Raw genomic sequence first — 22,274 nt, forward strand, 5'->3', positions numbered from 1 at the left:
TTACGGAGAGATAGTCTTTCTTTCATTTTTTTTTCTCAAAAGAGAGACAAAAGAAAGAATGATTTGCTACTAAAAATTCTTCTCTTATGCTATTCAAGGTATTCGGGAATAGAATTCACTGAACTGCTAGCAGCAGCGGGAAAAAGATACTTATAAAACAATACTGTGGTGAAAGTAAACAAAAAACACAACACCAACCACATATTCACAAACGCTTCAACTTCTCGTGTTGCTGAAATTATTGCAGCAAGATCGAGTGGTCCGAACAGCGGATATTTTCGGATTTTCCGGGTGTCTACGCATATTGCAGTATACACTTATTCTCTCTGATAAGGAAAAGAAAAAATCGTTGAGATCAGTCTCGGAAATTATGAATGTCGACGTGAAATGAGACCACATGGTGTTAACGATGAATAAGGTTCACCTCCACTTTCTTTTAGCATTTCATTTTATTGTGTTTTTCTTTTTCTTCTATTTTTCTACACAACAAGGTAAGGTAAGAAACCAAAATTTCGAATATGATACATTCTTTTTATACCCTCAGACATCCATAGCAAAACAATTGAAATGTGTTCCAAAAAATGATGGGCGAACGGAGAAGTTTTCAAATAATTTCCTCTCTATTTTCGGATAGCTCGATTATTTATGGTTATTTATTTATTTATTTAAGAAAAATTTGCTATCATCACACGATGCGGTGGTATATATATATATATATATATATATATATATATCTGAACTTCCGCACTGTTAGCAAGATTGCGCTTTTTCTTCACTGCTTTGTCATAAATTCCTTCGAGTATGCATGGAGGAAAAAAGCAAAAATTCAGAATTAGCAACTCCTAGTCTATTGGGTGAGGCCTTTTTTTTCAAAAAATAAAATTCAAGGATTTTCGTCGAAATTTTAATCTTACTGATAGTGAAGTTGACTTACAAACGGTATTCTCCTAATTATATCCTAAAGAACAACGCTTTCATAGAACTGCTGCCTTAGAAAAGGTGCAATCTATGCGCTCGTGAATTTGTTTCTTTCAAAATTCCTTCATTCTTTCATTTTTTTTCATTTTTTTCATACTTTCTAGTCGGTGAGCTCGTTCCACTACGTACAACAAATTATGCAGCAAGAAAGGTGCATCTTTACATGTTCAAAACATAGAGTTGAGCCGACATTTATGTTGTAGTTGGAGCATACTATATTTTTAAATAAATATATATATATATATATTTAAAAAAAAGACTTGGACATTTTATCGATCAAACACCTATGTATAAAATGTTGCACTCGTAGAAACCCTATTCACAATTTTTAATTCGTTTACGACCTTTCAAATACTCACTAAATAAGAGGAAGCATCAAAAATGTAAACTTAAAGCCGCAGTTAAAACAAAAAAGTCTTGTTTGGGCTAAAAAAAGAAGAAACAAATCTTTTCCACAACAGATTTCTCACATATTTATCTTGTCATTTTATTTTTTTTTAAATGATTTTTTTGAAAAGATCGTTGAAAGTTTCATTACTCTATTTTATTTCTTTTTTCTGATTAACGTTGAAAGTTTTTGGAGTGGTATTTTAGTTGAATTTCCATATCTTCAAAACTTGGGAACTATAGCTACGGAGTTTTGTAAAATTTTCGCAATAACCTCAACATTAATGATATATGACCATCATTTCACCTTTCAAATAATCCATTAAAAAATATTATATCCATAAAGCGCTATTATTTATTACTCATCCCTGCTATTACCACAGTATCACACAGTCGAATGGATTGATTCTGTGCAAGCTCTCGCAGAAGATCGAGAAGGTTGAGCAGAGGTGTGTTCAAGGACGGAAATAAAACCTCGGCGAAATTTCGTCCTTAAGACATAGGCATGCGGTAATATCGTACTCTTGCAGGTCATTTTTGGCACATTACTAGACGATCAGTAGCAGAAAATCACTCAAACAAGAATAGATAGTAACTTATTTACTCATTGACTTGACTGAGCTCAAAAGTAGAACAAGAATAAGAAAATAGAAGTCTGAATAAAAAGTTGAGATTGTCCAGAATTTCAAATTTCATTTATATTTGCACTTCAAAATCTATCGATGGCTGAACGCTGCTGTTCTTCATCTTTTTGTAAATTTAAAAAGTGGTTAAAATAAATCCATAATTTCAAGTGGGAGCAAAAAATACTTTTTGACTTTTTTATTTGAAAAGTGGTTATAATAAATCTATGTTTTTGAGTGGGAGTGAAAAAAATACTTTTTATCTTTTTTTTTAGAACTCAAATCAATGTCTATACCTCTAGAAAAACCCTAGAAGAACAACAAATAAACAAATGACCAAATAAAGGAAGATAAAAAGTAAATATGATCATTTATTGAATTGGTACCGATAAATTGCTAGTTAATGGCGTCATTAAAGGATATTAATTTCGAATTGTGCACTTGGAAGCCGCCTCAGGGCAGATTCGCTCTTCAGCGGTGATAAATAGTATTCGTGGAAAATGCTTGGATCCTGAAAGGAAGTGGAATAAATATGATCAGTTCAGTTTCATGCATAGATTCCATAGATATTGTGAAAAATGTGTTTAAGTGGACATATAACTTTATTTACAAGATATATGAAGATTATTATTTATATTTACACACTTTATTATGTATTTGTGTGGAGGGTATTATTTATATTCTGGTTATTGATTGACTTTCCGCTTTCACCTAAATTTTCCAAATTTTATTGCACTCTGTTCATTTAGCAGTAGGTATTTTTTTCCTCACGTAATTTTCGGAATTTTTTTACTTTCGCATTGTTTCTCCGGGAAAAAAATTGACAGTTTCTGGAGTGCTTGGGAGAAACGATGCAAAAATTTTAAAAAAATATCTAAAATAAATTAACTTGTAGACATCTACCATAATTTTTTATAAATTTGAAGAGTGGTTAAAATAAATCTACAGTTACAAGTGGGAGCAAAAAATACATTTTTACTTTTTTATTTGAAAAGTGGTACCATCTACCGCTACAGGTAGACACCTGTAGCGGTTTTCCCGAAAGCGCAGCGGTGTGCCCATTTAGGCCCCACCCCTAGCCACGCCCACCGGGCCAACAGTGGAAACCGTAAACGCTATTTTGTGAAGAAAAAAATGCTCTTTCAGGTAACATATTACGTAACGCTAACCTGTTTTTTTTTTCGTGCACGAGTTTAAATTATTTAAAAAAACTCCAACTTAAAAAAAATTTTAAAATTATTTATGCACCAACGTTTTGGGTACCCCCACCGCTATTATTTGTTTAGAAGACTTTTGTGTGAACACAAAAGTTACGAGGGTATTCCAGGAATTATCAATAAATCCTTCACGGGTCCGTTTCCATCGGCGGAGAGAGCGCTTCTCAACTATTCTCGACTCTGCACTGAAACTTCCACTTCGGTGCCCGGGGCGAGAGGGAGAGAGGGAGATGGAGGGAGAAATCTGCAATTAATGCGTTCAATGTTCGTCATTATGTGTGCGCCGGTCTCCACGGGAGACACACAGTCTCGTGTCGAGCTACGTGAAGTCGGCGCTCGTGTCGTGTCGGGAGTGCGAGTGCGAGTGATTGGCGGCCTTCCAAAAGCTGCCAGTCGAGAAGAGGCGTGTCGCTGTCCATGCATGAATCGATGCCGTCTCGTCGTCGTCGTCGTTGCACCAGCAGCAGCAGTAGCAGCAGCAGCAGCAGTAACTGCACCTGAATCGATCCGATGTGCTGAGTTCCATCCACCACCACCATAACCACCACCACCACCACCGTCATCATCATCATCATCATAATCATCCTCCTCCTCATCATCATCATCATCATCGTCATCACCACCATCATTATCACGTTATGTATACGTCGGTGTAAGATCATCCGCCTACCGTACGTCTACCGTAATCCTCCAACAATCACGTTGTTGATTGCGTCAACTTCTTGTTTATGGGGTCGGTGCGCGACGCGCCGCAAACGATTGCGCAGCTTGTTGGACACTGCATCCGCTGCTTCGGTGAGTATACGACAGGATTAATCCGTGACAGTTTATTTGTATTCTGTTCTCAATTATTTAATAATTTTTTTGCCGTCAGTTTTTTTTTCGCTGCCGAATAAAATCCCCGTAGGGTCCACTACGCTGCTTTTACGACGACATAACATTTCTTTTTTCTATAACTTAACTATAACTATGACATTTCTATAAATTACATCTGTTTCTTTAAATCTGGATACCAGTTAAGCTTAGCGTCGTACCTCCATATTTTTTATGTTAACCTATGAATATAAGAAATCAATTTTGGTTTGAAATCACTTTTCACATTTTTCCATGAGAGCTTCGGATCTATTCTTCTGTGCGATAAATTCCTTCTAATGTTTTTTTTTTCACAAATTATTGATAAGTCCCATGAAAATACTGTAAATGAGAGTCTTTTCCTTCTTTTTGAGGATGAATTATCACCGTAATTCCTTTTCGTTAACGATCACGCATGGGTTTGAATAATTTTTTTTTGTTTGCTTCAAATATCGCCTTCATCTATGGAGTTGAGTATGTATTCTTAGCTATTTTTAAAAATTTGTGGAAGTTTCATCCAGTAAATGTCATGGGCTTAGCGGGTTTTTTTGATAGCATTCGTTATTTGGTCATAATATCAATTTTATGAGATTAATCTATTTTTTTATTTTTTCAACGTTCCGTTTTTTCAAGCATTTTATATTCGGATCTTTATTTTGAGGACAAAGAAAAAACGGAAGAAATAATTGAACAGTAGTTAGTGCTTATTACGACGACAATATGAAGGTAACATCCTAAAAATAATGGATAATATCGTAAAATTGTAGTAATAAAAATAGTTAATTCCTCCCTTTTACCGATTCATAGTCGTTTAAGTTTTTCTTACCTCCATATTGGGCCTATTATTTCCCAAAACGACCCCTCTTCATGTATTATCCACTGTTGGCTTCTTTATAGCGGGCGAATAAAAACGATTTTGATCGATTGAATCATCATTGCTTCCGCTTATATTCGATTCAGGCAAATCTGGACTGGTCTTGCATTAATTTTACGGGGGGGGGGGGGGGGAATTTTTGCTGTTCCACTCTAACTAGTTGTTTGATAATTTAAATATCCGCTTGTTATTGACTAGACTTTAATCTCAGTCTCAGGTCATTATTATTTTTCTTTATAAAGTCCTTTTACTTTTTAAAACTACTAAAAACTTACTTTAGAAATACTTTTTAAAAATCTACATTACATAATTTTCCCTTCAATTAGGAAGAATGTAGTTTTTGTATGTATGTACCTTATACGTCTTTAAATCGAATTACATACTCGTTTTTTTACCTTTTTTAAAGATCTAAAATACAAATAAAATACAGCTTAGAATAAAAATGAAACAAAATTTAAAAATGCATAGAAAATGTAAATGTAGAAAAAAAGAAAAGAAATAGAATCTAATGTGGATATTGCTATAATAATCATGTGATCATTTATAGATTTTATTTCTAAAATCGTTTAAAAATCCCATTTTTTTAAATGTTAAAATTCAACTATTCGAAAAGGTTCCAAAATTGTATTTTTCTTTTAAAATTTTGAAATTCAAGTAAGTAAGTCCTGCTATAATCAACGAACGCACCACTTCTCCTGTTCGTAATGCCCTAGTTAAGCTATGTGCATGCAGCTCTCCGATCAATTTTTCCTCGTACTTCATTCGGGAATATTTCCATCATGCTTTGCATACAATATTTCCTTATAATTCTTCTCAAATCTCTGCAAGAATTTTTTTTCAGGAAGAAATTCTTTTTTTTTCAAAGGTTTTTTCTAAAAGAACGATCAACACTGTCCAATACATATGTGATATGACTTTATGTATTGTGTTTAGCTCGTAGCTCACACGACGAGCATTCAGGATCCGGCAGCTATATCCACATCCATAGGCGCGTATCCAGGCGAACATATAACCGCTCATAATGCTTTTTAGTTTCAAAATAAAAAAAAAAACAGGAGAAAAAATAGTTTTTTTCCTCGGAAGAACTTACTTCGAGCGAAACCTTATTATTACGATAGTGCATAAATAGTTTCAAAAGTTTTTTTAGTTTTTTTTAGTTGGAGTTTTTTTAAAAAATAATTTGAACTCGTGCACGAAAAAAAACAGGTTAGAGTTATGTAACGGAAGTTTCTCGTCTGAAGAAGCATTTTATCCTCTACAAAATAGCGTTTATGGTTTTTTAAATGGTGACTTAATTTTTTGTTAATTTTTAGGTAAATATTTATCAAACCTCTTGAGGCAAACATTGAACTTCGAAACTAATTTTCAAAGAAATATTTAGGACATAATTTTTGCAATTTTTGACAAATGTGTAAATGTTTATCTTGGTAAAGATTACATTTGAAAAGAGGTGATTGCTTTAGGAATAATTAATTACTAATTAAATAATAAGAATTAATTTTGAATGTATTTTCTTTTTTCTTTCATATTCATAAAAATAATAACTGCTAATTGTTACTGATCATAGCCACATATATACTAATTACTATTCAAAATTATTAACTGAAAAATCTTGACATTTCTTAATGGAAACACATTGAAATCTTTACTTTTAAAAGAAAGCAAACGAAAGCGCCGGAAATACACTTTACAAATGTACATCCTTTAAATTTTTGAACAGAGTGTGTATTGAATGAAAAATGAGAAGCCATGGACCGAGCAAAGTAGATTGACGGCTTCTGGCGAGAAGTGCGTTTCCAAATTGGGAAATCGGAAGGAAAAATATTTGTTACTTCTCTAATTCCCTCTTATTTCTCTAAAGTTCTTCAATTTTGATTCTTTGAATATATTTTTTTGATAACAAACATAGGTGTGCCATAAAACAGAAGCACGAAAGCAAATAAATTAAATACATTAATTAAATAAATTAAATAAAAGCAATAAATTTTATGCAACAAAACTGGGCCTTTCTAGCACAGTGAATAACGATTATTGAAGAAAAAGAAGTCACCTTTCTCTTTTCGTACTACCAATAATTTTATCAAATTTACTATGATTAAGCGTAAAAATTTAGGAATAGACAAAATTTTTTTGGAAGAATACCTCTTCCATCCATCTCAGTAACCTTTGTTCACAACTATTTTACTTTATTTCTCCCTACTTTTATTATTTATTATTGTTTTTATTTTATTTTGATTTGTTTTCATCAGTGACGTCAGCGCTCGTGTTGGATAATAAACCGCTTTGATCACTATTATTTTACTTTATTTGTCCCTATTTTTATTATTTATTTTTATTTTGTTCTATTCAACTTTATTTTTGGATAATAAATAAAATTTTTGGATATTTCGATTACAAACTCCTTTGATCACTATTATTTTACTTTATTTGTCCCTATTTTTATTATTTATTTTTATTTTGTTCTATTCAACTTTATTTTTGGATAATAAATAAAATTTTTGGATATTTCGATTACAAACTCCTTTGATCACCATTATTTTACTTTATTTGTCCCTATTTTTATTATTTATTATTCATTTTGTTTTATTTTACTTTATTTTTTGTTTGTTACTAAGACTGATGTCTATGTGTGAGCGAGTTGTAGATGCTTCAAAATATCGTGGATTGAAGCAATATGAATCGCTGAAGATGTAATTAATCCTAATCGCTTCCGTATTAATACGTACGGAGGCGCTACACACATATGATTTCGATTACAGCTGGTGTGGGAGGCCGGAATTACGAATCCTAGAGACGAACGATAGCCGGGAATTTCGAATTTGCTCCGGTTCCACAGCTGAATTTTGATTAACATTGTGGTTTAACGCTGTGCTCACCAGTATAAACGTTAATAATGTTAATAATCTTTAAAAATTCTAATAATGTTCGAAAAATAATAATACCCAAATGTTAAAAATCTTAAAAAAAGAGGAATGACCAAGAAAGAATTATAATTCTTGGAGGGAGAGCTTCATTGCAAGATCTAGGGGCTCTTGGGGCTAGTTTTGAACAATTCTGATCCTCCCCCATCCAAAAATACTTATGTAGGTACTCCACGAGTGTGTAAAATTCGGGAACCTTTTAAGAGACCACGTGGTTTCTCCATCGGTCAGGTGAGGGTTCAATAGCGGTCTGAAGATGTGTGCAAGGTCATCGCTCTTTGAATAACACACACACAGACAGACACAAAGCGGCAATCCTGTTGAAAACCAATAAAAACCTAATGTGATCGCCTCATGAATCCAGTAAAATGAAAAGAGACACCGAGAAAGAGAGGAATGTACGTAGTGCTGTGGCAGAATTCATTCCTATTTATATATTTATATAAATAGGAATAAGTTCTATGTTATTTATATATTTATAAAAATTATATTATTATTTATTATGTTATTCATTTGAGGAACTTTTATATTATTATTACATTATTATTATTTATTTCTTATATTATTATTTATAATTTATATAAATAGGAATAAATTCTGCAATCGCAGTACTTAATTTTTATATTCATAGCAGTATTTATTTATAGCGGTATAGCATTATAGTGTTATAGAAGTATTATAGTATTTTATATTTGATATTTATATTTATAAATATATTACAGTATAAAATTTTTTATTTTATGTTTATAGTAGAGGTGCTGCTTCAAAATTTATTTCTTTTTTATATATTTATATAGATAGGAATAAGTTCCATATTATTTATATATTTATATAAATTATATCACTTATTATATTATTATAATATTATTATATATATTATTATATTAGATTGTATTATTGTATATCATTATTTGTTTATTATGTCATTATTTATATATTTATATAAATAGGAATAAATTCTGCCACAGCAGTAGTCAGATTTTAATTTTTTTTTTGATTTTTTTTTTCAGAGTACTTACGGCATTAATATTACAGTATAAAAGTTTTTATTTTATGTTTATAGTAGGCAGTTCAAACACTTCTGACAGGAAGTAGTGATCTCCGACCGGCTACCCATTCCGAGTAGATTCTCCTTCCATAAACAAAATGTTCCTGAGCAACAGAGCGAAGTGGAGTAACTTCTAATTCGTGGATTTTTCTGAATGATTCGAGAAAGATGAACCTAAATTGAATTTGGAATCTAAACTGAATCTCTGAAATCTTGTTCAACTTCCAGAATGACACATCTTCCTGTTTTTTCTGGCTACTTCTTTCAAAATTGCTCTTTTTTGGACGATTTAGCGAATAAATATAGTATGAATTTCTGTAAAAACCAAACAGATTCAGAAATTTATTGAAATTTTTGATTTATTTAACACTGAACACTTATTGTTATTTTATTGTTTGTTGTTTTCATTGTTTTATCTTACGTTTTGTCTCTATTTATTATTTTTATTACTTTATTTTTTATTTTTTTAAAATTAATTTTTTAATTTTTATTAATTTTTCTATTTGTGCACTCTAAGAACTCAACACTGTTATTTATTCGAATATTTAAATAATGCCGACATTTCGAAAAATTGAAACAGTTGAGAAGTGAAATAATTGGTGCTTTTGAACGATTCCTAACCATTCCACTGGGATACTGATGCCATTTGTTGCTTTGCATACATTTCCATCAGAATGTGATACATTTCTCGCAGCTTAGTAATAATTTATTTATTTATTTTATTAATTTACTTATTCTTTACATAGCAATCCATGTGTTTACGAATTGAGTAAACAATGAGCAAATATTCAGCACGAGTAACACCAACAAAATAATTGTAATTAGTACATACGTAGGTTACTGAATACAAGTGAGGAAAGAAGTATTTTATTATATAATTATGTTATTATTTCATATCTCATTTTAATTAATTTATTATTTTTTATATATTTTATTATTATTTATACCATTTATTTTATTATTAAATTATTTTTTTATTTTTTCATTATTTTATTATATATTATAGTAATATTATTTTGTCGCTTTCTTCTGTGTTTGTTTCTTCTCTCTATATCAGAATTTCTTGTTGAGGCATTTCGACTATTAATCGATTTCGATTATTCGATTCTCGAATATTCGAAATTTCAACTCTATGATGCGACGACAATTTTCATTCTTTAATAAATCGATTAACGGAAGTAATTCTATAATTTTTTCTTTGCTTTTTGGTTGCTCTTTTCCCTTGCAAAGTGCAAACTCGAAAACTAATTCTAAACTGAATTCGAAGGGAAATTCTTGGATTTTTGAATCTCAAGGTTTTCTTTTTCTCAAACTTTTTTATCCTCCTCGGAGATTTTGATGCATTAAACAGATTTTTTTCGTTTTTTTTTTCCTCTACAATTCTATCTACCCTCCAGAGTTCTACATTTGGATAACAGTTTTCGAATTTTTAAAAGTTTCAATCCTTGAATGTTTAAATCCTCGTTTAGTTTCTAGCCCTTGAATCTCGAAAATTTCCATATTTTTCTCACTTCCTTTGTTTTTCTACTTTTCCTGTTTCACAGATGGTATATATGAGGATTTTAGAGCCTTGGATCTGTTGCCATGTTTTGGATTCGAAGTAGAGGTTTTGTGAGAATAATCGGTCAAGATTGGTTAAAGTTAGGAAATTTTCTACCAGGAACCTTGTTTAAAATTAGAAAATTTTCTACCAGGCACCTTGCGAAACCTTCTTCCCGGAAACTCTGATGTCCTTAATGGTTTCTTACCTTTCACTTCTCAATATGTTGCACATTGAGAATCAAATTTACGAATTCCTAACTTTTTGGCTTCCTCTTGTAGAAAATTTCGAGAAATTCTATTGTATCTTCGTTAATTATTCTTGTTCTACTATTATTTGTTTATTTATTCCCTCTTTTTATTGTTGTCCTCTCTTCTGCTCTGAACTATTTAGGGATTCTCTTCAAGGTTGCAGAAGGCAACTTTTACTATTTAAAGGATTCGAAATTCAAAAGTTTTCGCTTCTTAGAAAAATTTATTTAGTCCTTTATTCCTTCGTTTTCTCTTTGTGCTCACCTATATATGGAATTTTACTTTCGAATAATTTTCTTTTATTTCTTTGCTATTAGAAAGCTTTCCAAATTTTCATCCTTCTAATTTTTGTCTTCCTCAAAAATTCGGGTTTGAGAAAACAGAGAAATATGAATAGTTTATGTTAATTGGCAAAGAAGTAACGAAGTAGAAGTGTTCCCGATGCAAACTTTGGCTAAATGAGGGAGTAAAGAAGAGTTCTATTCTGAAGATGAATTAGATCATCCGAGAAATATCGTAGTGCTCCATATTTATTTACTGAGTACTCATAAGGTATTTAAAAAAGTTACTGATAAGGTCTTCTTTACGAATATGCGGCTAACATTTAATTTTTCTAAGATTTCGTCCATTTCAAATCAAATAGGAGTGATAGTTGTTTACTGTGCATATGCGCACCTCTGCCTAATATGTAGGTCCCATAAAGAAATTAACGTTACAGTAGGAGCTAAACTATTCCAATGTTTTTTTTTTAAAAGAGAAGTGATTGGTGTGCGATATTAGGTTCTCTCTGGAATTTCGTTACGACAATCGAATCTTCCTTAGACCTACATAATTGCTCGAAGGACTAAGTAAGTGGATTTCCCTAGTGTCCTCGGATCTCCTTTATTTGAACGACGAAACTTTCAAATTGCACGAATATTCTACGTTATTGTTTGAATAAACGAACGTTTTTGACAAATAATCTACTTATTTACAGAAATTTATGAAATGTAAACTATAAATTTCTTATAAGTATTATTTTATAAGTTAGTTATTTTATAAGTTTTATTTTATAAGTCTTATTTGTATAACTGTTAATAATTCTATAAATTATAAACTACAATTTGTTTAATAATTTAATAATAATAATAATTTAATAACAATAATAATAATATGGTTAACAATTTAATTACAAATTACAAATTAAATTTATTTTACAACTTTTTAAACTTTTTTTCTTCTTTCAGATGACGACGGAAGTGTTATCGATGATGAATTCCTCTTCAGCTTATTTATAGCTCATCAATGGTTACTTGACAGCGTACAGCTGTTAACACAGTTCATTACAACCCTGCAGGTCCGTTAAAGACAACACCTTCTATGGGATTAATTAAAAATTACAAATATACTTTATTTTAATATTTTTCAGTATCATTTATTTGTTTATTTTTTATTTATTATTGTAATATTATTACTACTTTATTTTTCTTTTATTTTATATAAATTATGTTTTTTTTTTCGATATGTGTGAAAGACGACGAAATCTTTTCTACGTATTACAAAAGTAGACCAAATTCTTTTCTCTATGAATTCATCGGAATTTTCGGGAGAAGAACTGTTAAGAAAATGAACCTTGAAAACATTATTCGAAAATTCGAAAATTATTTGAGCGATGAGTTCAAATATATTTCCAAGATTGAGTCGGGACAAATCAGTTACATTTAAATTCAAATGACTTTTACATTTAGGCCCACATCAATGACCTAGTTTTGGATTTTTTGGATGGGTTCCACGTTTTCACTGTAGCACATGAAAACTACGTGAATATTTACTCTTTGCTTTTACTTTATTTACTTGCTTTGCTTTTATTTACTTACTGGGAAAAAATTGACATGGAAAATTCCCATAAGCGTCGAGCTCAGAGGAATTTCACTGTGGGAAAATAAGGAATCACAACTAGTTTATTTTTCTTTTTTTGAAACTATTTATAAAAGAGAAAAACTAATTTTTCATTTTTTTATTTTTTGAACTACTTTTAAAGGGAAAAAGCTGATTTTTCTGAATTTCATTTTTGAATTCTTTAATTGCGCTTCTTTTAAGAAGAAATTCTAGAAGACGTGAATCTTTCTTCGATCTACCTGACATTATTTTTTCTATATTTTTTCTTTAGTTACATTTTAGCATACACTAATGACTTAGTTTCATGTTTTCGTGCAGGAAGCGAAAAATATCACAACACGAACTCGTCTCGGTTTGGCTGTAGTGTACTGGATACGACGATTTCCTCATCATTTCGATGGTCAACCACAATTATGTTCGCTGGCGGTCCGTTTCAGGGAATTAGCGGATGATGTGCCAGATGAAACTCGTGAGATGATTGACGTCTCTGATTTGTGAGTGCAAGTTTATTGAATTGTGTTTGATTGGTGAATTGATTTGACAGAACTCGAATCTGGTTTTATTTCGGAACTTCCAGAACTTTCTATCGTTTCCATTGTTGTGTATTTCTTAGTGAGGGCCATGAAGATTCAACATTCTAGGTGTTTTAAATTCTAAGTGTGTTAAGTAAGCTGTTCTATTCCGACAGAACTTTTTATTTTCAAATAATATTTACAATAATATTTTTATAATTTTATTTTCAAATAAATTTCAATTCGATCAATTTTTAAGAGATTGATACAAATAACGGGAGGATGCAACTCGTTTCAAATTTGTTTGGAACACACTTTTTCTATTATTTTATTAATTTTTGAAAAAATAACTCTTTACACAAATTTTTGGTTGGCTTTTATGGTGGTCCACTCGGAATCATTCAAAAGGGATTTACTGCTCTCCAGCAGCAGTACATATTTGTAGATTAAAATATTGGCGAAAAAAAAACTTTCCGTTAGGCATACGGAATAATCTTTCTATTAATTAGGCTGTTCGGAAAATGTTGGGAAAAAAGGTCCAGAGTTTTCTAGAAATAAATAGAATTCTGTTACGAGGGATCCAAGGAGCGAGGGAAAGAGATGCGAACCATTTGCTCCTCGCTTCCTCCCATTGATACAAAGCTGATAATTCTCATAAATGCTAAAAAAAATTCCCTTCCTTATCTCCTACACTAGTTTGAGTTCTTCCTGGAGAAATTGCAATTGTGAATCCTTGACATCTGTAAATTTTACTGGTCCTAACCCAGAAATTCCCTGAAATTTTACTGTTGGTTATCCTAAAGACCTTGTATGGAGAGAGATAAGCAGGAAGAAGAAAGGAAATGGGAAGAACGTCGGTAAAATTGTACTGTTAGTGAAAAAAAAACATATTCCAGGCCTTCATACGCATGGTTGAGAGCGCTATCCGTACGACAACCAGTCGCACGACAATTTTCACTCTCATTTGAGCAATGGAGCCCGGAAGACATATCCACTTCACTTTCTCATATTGATTACAAGGTTCTTAGTAGGATTACGGTGAGTACAGATTTCTATCTTAGAAAATTTTATGTTCTATAAAAATAATACAGTCTTCATCTTTATGAAATGCTATAAGAGTAGAAAATAAACCGTATTATAAATAAATGTATCTAATGCAAATAAAATGAGTATAAATATAATATAATATAAATAATATAAATGATATGATTATAAATATGATATTGTATAATATAATACAATATAACACAATAAAGTATAATATTTAACATAATATAATGTAATACAAATAAATAAATAATGTATTAAATGAATAAAAAAATGAAAATAATATATAGTAATAGAAAGGAACGGTATAGAACTGAAAATCCTCTGAGATGAGAGGTTAGAGGTGACGAGGTAAAGGAACAAGGTACACGTTAGTACTCAAATGAACAAATATAGGATTTCTCCTTGGAAAGTTTTACTTTTTTCCTGAAATCGTCTTTTTTGGTAGTTTGTGGATGCATAGGGTGCAACTAGAAATTTAATTAATTAATTAATTAAGGTAATTTGTACATTTCGATAGTGTTTTTGATGTGGTCACCGCTCAAAATTCACCAAAGAAAAGATTAGCGGAAAATTTTGTGGAAACGTTCAGGAAGAACAATAAATCTGTGGTTGTGACGCATATTCCTATCAGCACCTAAAGTTTGATGATGGATGCTTCTATTCCGAATTCGTTCTTCCAGATAGGGTCCCATATTCCCCATTTCCCGTCTTTATTCTCGATTTTTAGGGGAACGTTACCTGATCTTTTGATCTTATTGCATCATGGGATCGATTGACCGATCCCGTCACTAGATCTATAGTTAGATTCGAATCGAAATTCAGTCGAATCGATTACTTGTCAAAAAGATAAGGATACTATGCTTCTATTACATTTGTTATTTCGCTAATATTACAACTTACATCTTTTACGGTTAGAATTTTTCAAGTTTTTTTTTTATTATTATTTTTTTTAAATTTTCACATGCATTATACTTGGGATCGTTACAGTAGGTTTTAAGAAAAAACTATTACTATCTAACAGCTCTAAATTTTTTATCCAAAATTTTCAGATCGCCGAACTAAAGCAGTACGTGAAAGACGGATCACCAGCGAACACACCTATGTTGGAAAGATCAATATCTGTATTTAATGTATGTAGGAAATTTTGACTATGTATAGTATCATGCTGTACAGTATCCGTGTGCACTACTATACATAGGTCCTGAAAAGATTTCAGAATCTATCGAATTGGGTTCAAGTGATGGTATTAAGCAAGACCACACCAAAAGAACGTGCTGTTATTGTTACAAAATTTGTTAATGTTGGAAAAGTGAGTCTTTGATCTACGTTGACTCCGGTTTTCCCGATTTTTCCTGGTACGGGCGCCCAGCTATTCCTCCGGTTTTTCTTCGATCTACCTTGACTCCGGTGTTTTTCCGATTTTTCATCGATTTCCGTGGAACGGGCCACGGCTATTCCTCTAGTTTTTCTTCTTCTTCCTTTTTTTTCGATATTTTCTTTAAATTAACGCGTTTTTTTTTGTTTAGCATTTACGAAAATTGTGCAATTTTAATACGTTGATGGCAGTTATTGGCGGAATCACACATAGTAATATTTCACGTTTGTCAAAGACAAGTTCACAACTTGCACCACAAACGAAAAAGGTTTGTGAATTTAAAAGTAATTGGAAATTGATCTCTGGATATTTTTTAAAATAGATTCACAGTGATTTTTCTTCATTTTTTCTTCAAATATACTTGTGCTATTCTTACTTTAGGAACTAAGCCAGTTAACTAATCTACTTTCCGTTCAATCAAATTTCGGTGAATACAGAAAAGCGTTGTCTGCGTTAGGATCACATTTTAGGATTCCAATTATGTGAGTTCTTCCCCTTTTTTTTGTTCCTAAATTAATGTCGTTATTTTTTTTCTGATTAGGAGTAGGAACAGTGAACAGTGACGATATCCATTCCTACACTTCACGATTATTTTTATTTTTCATCCATTTTTAATTTTTTATCCATTATTATCCATTTTCATTTCTCCATCTTTATTTTAAGCATAAACTTCAACAAAAAAAAGGAGAGTCAACAGAAATCAGCCTTTTTAATTCCTTGTGAAAGGTTTTAGAATTTTTGAAATGAGTCTAAACTCGAAAAAAAAACTTTTAACTTTATGTTTTAAGCAAAAAATGTCAAGGTTTTAATTAAATACCCAGCCCAGCATAACATAAAATTACTGATTTTTATGACACAGTTTGAAAGAAGGTATTTCTAGCAAATATCCACGAAGGTGGATTTGGTACTCATGGAAAATAATTCTTTGGAATGTGAAGAAAATAAAAAAAAAGTGTTCACTGGCCTTTGCCGTTCTGATCTCTGCAATGAAATCAATGAGAATATTAGATCTACCGTCAATATGGGGCCAAAACGTCCAACGTTTCGCTTATCCTTTTCTTTTTTCTTTTTCTCTCCTTTTTTCTCTCAGAATCCAGACTTTTTTCCTGTTCAGAGGCGTTCATTTAAAAGATCTAGTGGCTGCAACGTGTTGCTCTACCGATTTTGAGAAAGCGAAGACCATCAGTATCCCAAGGTGAGGTGCATGATATTTTTTCCACAATAATGCTACAGGTACATGATTTTTTTTCACATTAATATTTTTTCTTTCTTGTATATGATGATTTCATTCGTATGAACCACACACGAGATTGTTTGCTCCTGAAAATCCGCGCTAATTTTACGGCAAACTACTCTTTTTCGATGCTTTTTTTTCTGCTTGATTTCTTTTTTCTATTCTAACCAAAGGAAAATTGACGGAAAAAATAGAACAAAACAAAGAAAAAACCTGCAAAATTTGTTCACAATGCCACTACTAAACTTTCAGGTTATGTCGCCTCGCTACTTTGTTGTCACATTTTATGATATTTGATCAACGTCAGCACAATTTTCCGGAGGCAAATTTGGATTTGATAAACACGTTGAAGGTAGGTTAAAACATATTATTTAATCAACCAATTTAATTAAAGAAGAATTCCTAGTTGCCTTCTTTTTTTTTCTGCGAACATGACGTTTAAGTTGTGTGCTTAACAAAAATAGAGAGAAAAAACCAAACATCGAGAAGATGCGACAACAAATTCTATTGAGAACGAAATTAATTTTTAAAATTTTTCTGAGAAAGTAGTTGACTCTTATAAGTTAGGGTGAAGTTTGCCTCACGTCACCGTAACACCTTGTTCCCACCAGCCTTGTTTGAAGTATCGGAGTCCTTACGGTGGAGCTGAACATCCAGACCTTAGAAACTCCATGGTGTTTGGTCACCTCCTTTAAGTAAAAATTAAATTGTGCGCTTAAGATTGAAAATAATGTTGGTCCTAGAGTTTCGTTCTCTGATGAGATATTACGCTCTATTATATGTCATATGTAAACGTTCCGGATACAAATTTCGCCCTCAAAATTTTTTTTTTATAAAGCATTTAAATACAAAGTCCTCAAATTTGTGCGGATAAGGAGGATCGAGAGCTTAATCACCTCATCACCTCATTGTTGAAATGGCACTCGTAAGAGCTCCTAAATAAGGGGAAGGTACATAACTTGCCTTAGCTATGAGCGTTTCAGAGTGCTTTTGTGTATTTTTCGAGTTTTTTCTTACTTCAAAAATCCATTCCAGGTTTCGTTGGATATTCGTTACAATGAGGAAGACATCTACGAGTTATCGCTTCGACGTGAACCGCGCACGTTCATGACGGTAATTCGTTTAATTTGTTTATTTTCTTCGCTTACAAAATAAGTGTTCTAAAAGTTATTTGTGCTGTTTCCTCCAGAAAAACTTCGCTTGTGCAGTTTATGCTGAAAAATAGAGGAGGAAAAACTAAAGGAACGAAGATTTAAAAAAAATAAATAAAAAAAGAAGTTATAAAACGGATATAAAGCGGAGATGGGTTACGCTCAACTCGACTCTCCCTCTCTATCCTGGCAATAACCTATATGGAACTATTTTAATTGACGAAATTTTTAAAAGTTAGTTCAGTGGTTTGTTAGCGCTACCTAACGGTGAATTCTGAGCACCCTTGGAACTCTTGCATTTCGAGCTTGGATTTGTGAGTGTCTCACTGGATGGGAACGACATGCTTGAAGCAAAGAATGCAAAGTAACCCTGGGGGACTCAGGAATGAGGTGATTGATAGGTTAATAAACATTCTTCGCTACAATTACATTATTATTCTCGTGTACTGACATAGTTACCTCCTTATAGGACCTTGAAAGAGGAGAGTTCTGCCGAATACTGTATCAGCAGAGCTGAACGAATGTTCAAATAATAATTGGCATTCTAAAATCTCTTCTCACCTGAGTCTCGACTAACACTTTAGATTTCATGTTGTTTGTGGCGTAGACTAAACAAATCTTTCCCCACGGAGTCAAATAGGAACCTTTTAATTAATTAAATTTGCTTTTAATTTCAATTTTTCAAAAAAAACATTTCAGTTCGAACCCTCCACTCCGGTCGTCTTTGCGGAATGGGCTTCCGGAGTATCAGCCACATTAGATTCAGAGACTGTGAATAAGCATGTCACTGCTATGGTCGATGCGGTAAGTGGATTATTAAATAATCTTGGATTCAGTGGATGTTGTCGCTGTACGTTCCTAAAATTGTGTGTTCAGAGCGAAATTTTGAAAGTTCAATGGAAATATTTTGTTATTATTATTTATTTATTTTTCATTTTATTTTTTTAATATCTCATTTTTTTAAAAAATATTTTTCAACTTCTATCAAAAGTATTGTGCGTCACCAGAACTTTCTTCCTGAAAAAAAAAATTAGCTATGAGCTAGACTTTATCGAACATAGAACTAATTTAGTACAACTTTTGGGAATCAGAAATCTGTCGATGGATGTTAAGAATGCGAAGAAAAAAGGAAATAGAAAGAAAAAAAAAGAAAGAGTCCAAGAATGGAATGCCGAGCACTTTTATCACTTTAGGACATTGTAGTTAATATTTTAAGGTCTTCAAACATTACGATCATGATCGTGACGGATACATCAGCCAGACGGAATTTCGGCAAATCTCCGGCAACTTTCCGTTCATCGATCCATTCGGTGCTATTGATTTGGATAGGTTTGTTGAAGCGCTGCTCTTTTTTTTCCGAAAAAAAAACATTTTCATTTATAGTATATTTAAAAATTTGATCTTTTTCGATCAATCTGTGCCGGGTCATTGCTTTGCAGTCGTTAGAGTCTTTCATTCCTTGGATATATTCGGATCAAAATAGCGTGAAGCTCGTTACAGTTGCGTAAGCGGCTGCGCTCGAAGCGGCGCGGTGCAGCTTGCGGTTGGGATGGATCGAGGTGGGACCATCGCGAACTGCAGCGAGTGAAGTGGTGCTAGCAAGGGTCCCGCCACGATCCGCGCTACGCTCCACCGCGCCGCTTCAAGCGCAGCCCCTTACGCTACTGCTCCCAGGTTCCTGTCGTTCAACGTTAAAGGCATCACCCCACGAATCTGAGGTGGTGCAGATTTCAGGTGGAGTATTCGTACACAGGATGGGAGACTACGGAGAGGGGGGTGATTCCGTCCATTTCTTCCTAATTGCCGTAAAAAACGGCTCGGAAGATACGGCTTCATTCGTTCTGGCGCAAAATTTTGTACAAGAGGTTCGATTGGAGCGCACCAGTCTTGCGCGGCGCCGCATCTTGCGGGCCGTTTTTTACGGCAATTAGCAAGAAATGGACGGAATCACCTCCCTCTCCGTAGTCTCCCATCCCGTATACGAATACTCCACCTGAAATCTGCACCACTTCAGATTCGTGGGGTGATGCCTTTAAGAGACTTTAAGAAGACATGGTTGAATTATGGATTTTTCCTGGGCAAAAAGACTGGAGACCTAAATGTTAATTGCTTTTTCCTCCCTTTTAGAGATGGTCAAATATCCCGAGAGGAGTTAAGAACCTACTTCGTGAAGGCAAACAACGACTCGGTTGACTTTCGACTTGGTTTCAAGCACAATTTTCACGAGACGACATTCCTCACTCCAACCTCATGCGGCCACTGTGGCAGATTGGTTCGTTTTTTTCTTCTAATTTAGAATAATTAATAAGATAATGGATAAAATAAGAACACGGATAGAAATAAATAATTGTTAAAATAGAAAATAGAATAGAATAACTAATTGAATAGTCATAATGATAATTATAAATAGATAATGCATAAAATAAGAAAGCAAGTTGAAATAAATAAAAGAAAAAAGAAGAAAATAGAAAAGATAAAGGAAAAAGAAAATAACTAAAATAGAAAATAGAAAAGATGAAGGAAAAAGAAAATAAATAAAATAGAAAATAGAATAGAATAACTAGTTAAATAATCATAATTTTTAATCCTTTTTATCATAATTTTTAATTCTATTCAACCGAATTCAGTGGCAGCAATCTCGAAAAAATAATCATAATAATAATTATAAGCAGAGGAATTATTGTATTATTGTGGATTGCAAGAATCTCCCCCCCCCCATTCCGGATCCGTTAATTGTCGTTGTTTCAGCTGTGGGGATTGATTCGACAAGGTTGGAAGTGCAAGGATTGTGGATTAGCCGTGCACTGTGACTGTAAAGCGAACGCTGTGGCCGAATGTCGCCGGAGAACCTCATCCATAGTGGAATGGATTGCGCCGAGAAATGAAGGAGCACGAGCGAAACTGTTCTCAATTTCAAAGTTAGTGCTTGGTCGTAATTTAATTCTGGCTTCTTCAAGGAAAACGTGCGGTCCTCGGTGGAGAAATGGAAGCGACATACGTATTTGTGTCAAGGAAGTTCTTGCATGGAGTCAGCGGTGGCAAATATGGATTCTCTTCCAGAAAGACTTCACGACCTCGAACTGTCTCCGCCATTTCCTCCTCGCCATCACCGGAATCGAATATGATGCCCGAAAGTAGTCGTGCCGGAGAGAAGTCTGGATGCTTGAACAAACTTCATTTGCCTTTGATACGAGGAAATAGACCACATTCAGAGAGCGTGGACTACTAGTAGGTTCCACTTTTTTTCTACATGAAAATGTATAAATTTCCAAGAAAAGAAGGAAAAGTAAAGTTAAAGGCATCACCGCACGAATCTGAGGTGGTACGGATTTGAAGTGGAGTATTCGTATACGGGATGGGAGACTATGGAAAAGGGGGTGATTCCGTCCATTTCTTCCTAATTGCCTGAAAAAAAAGGTCTGGGCGATACGGTTCGAGCGATCTGGCGCTCCACTTTCTACTACGAGTTCGATTGGAGCGCGCCAGCCTTGTGACGTAATCCACCTGAAATCCGTCCTCATATTCGTGGGGTGATACCTTGGAAGGCTGCGTATCACGAAACAGCCGTAGTTAGGAAACCTGTGAGAAAATTTGGGGTGCAGGGTGTTCGATCGCTCAAGGGGGCGCGTTCTAACGTACCTAGTAGGAAAAAACGCCATTCCCACGCCACTTTTCAGGACGATTAGGGGAATTGATTGTATTTTCGCATGTTTCTTTCATTTTTTTCATTTTTATTTGTATTTTTCCATATGTTCACCAACTGAGCCAACTTCATGATAAATTTCTTCTAAGCGAGAGGATCTGCGTAGCCATCCTATTCATCATACCTTTGCTATAATTCGTTTTTTTTTTGGCGGATTTTGTCTGAACATTGAAATTTTTTGGATTTTAGGAACATTTTTTTAGAATATAGATACAAAAGCATTCAAAGAATGAGAATGAGATTTCTTTTCTTCTTAGAGACTTCATTTTGTCCAAAATTCACCAAAGTGGTATTGTTTTTCAGTGATATTGTTATCTCTATAATAGGCTCAAAACCAAATGAAGGACGATGCATTTGCGTAGGCGGCTGCGCTCGAAGCGGCGCGGTGGAGCATAGCGGTTGGATTCGCGGTGGGACCATCGAGAACTGCAGCAATGAACGACGGTTGGATGAGTCCCCACTCGATCCTAATCCTAGCTACGCTCCACCGTAACGCTTCGAGCGCAACCGCTTACGCAACCGCATCATGCTTCATGTCGTTTTAATCCTACTATATCTAAATAACTAATTTCAGTAAGACCCAAGGTGCATCACCAGAAGATGAACATTGCTTAGCCAGCCTTGCATGCGAGGAAGTATTCGATGACGATTCATGCAGTAATTACGAGAATGGGACCTAA

The 22,274-nt window shown here is 33.3% G+C and overlaps 2 protein-coding genes across 2 annotated transcripts; both read left to right on the top strand.

The window, feature by feature from the left end:
* Window positions 1-3,479: 3,479 nt before the first annotated feature.
* Window positions 3,480-3,746, top strand: RB195_012723 (uncharacterized protein; the record flags this gene model as incomplete). The annotated part of the gene is made up of 1 exon (XM_064202229.1): window positions 3,480-3,746. The coding sequence occupies one exon, from the start codon at window positions 3,480-3,482 to the stop codon at window positions 3,744-3,746; it is 267 nt and encodes an 88-aa protein (XP_064058110.1).
* Window positions 3,747-3,933: 187 nt separating this feature from the next.
* RB195_012724 (uncharacterized protein) lies at window positions 3,934-22,274 on the top strand (the record flags this gene model as incomplete). Its single annotated transcript, XM_064202230.1, has 17 exons — window positions 3,934-4,000; window positions 11,918-12,027; window positions 12,888-13,063; window positions 13,978-14,119; window positions 15,181-15,261; window positions 15,348-15,440; window positions 15,658-15,774; window positions 15,888-15,988; window positions 16,621-16,701; window positions 16,993-17,092; window positions 17,776-17,853; window positions 18,591-18,695; window positions 19,108-19,220; window positions 20,019-20,163; window positions 20,640-20,809; window positions 20,952-21,119; window positions 22,169-22,274. The coding sequence occupies 17 exons, from the start codon at window positions 3,934-3,936 to the stop codon at window positions 22,272-22,274; spliced, it is 1,953 nt and encodes a 650-aa protein (XP_064058111.1).

The sequence above is a fragment of the Necator americanus genome, chromosome V (genome assembly GCF_031761385.1).
Source record: "Necator americanus strain Aroian chromosome V, whole genome shotgun sequence".
In the NCBI taxonomy this organism is placed as follows: Eukaryota; Metazoa; Nematoda; class Chromadorea; order Rhabditida; family Ancylostomatidae; genus Necator; species Necator americanus.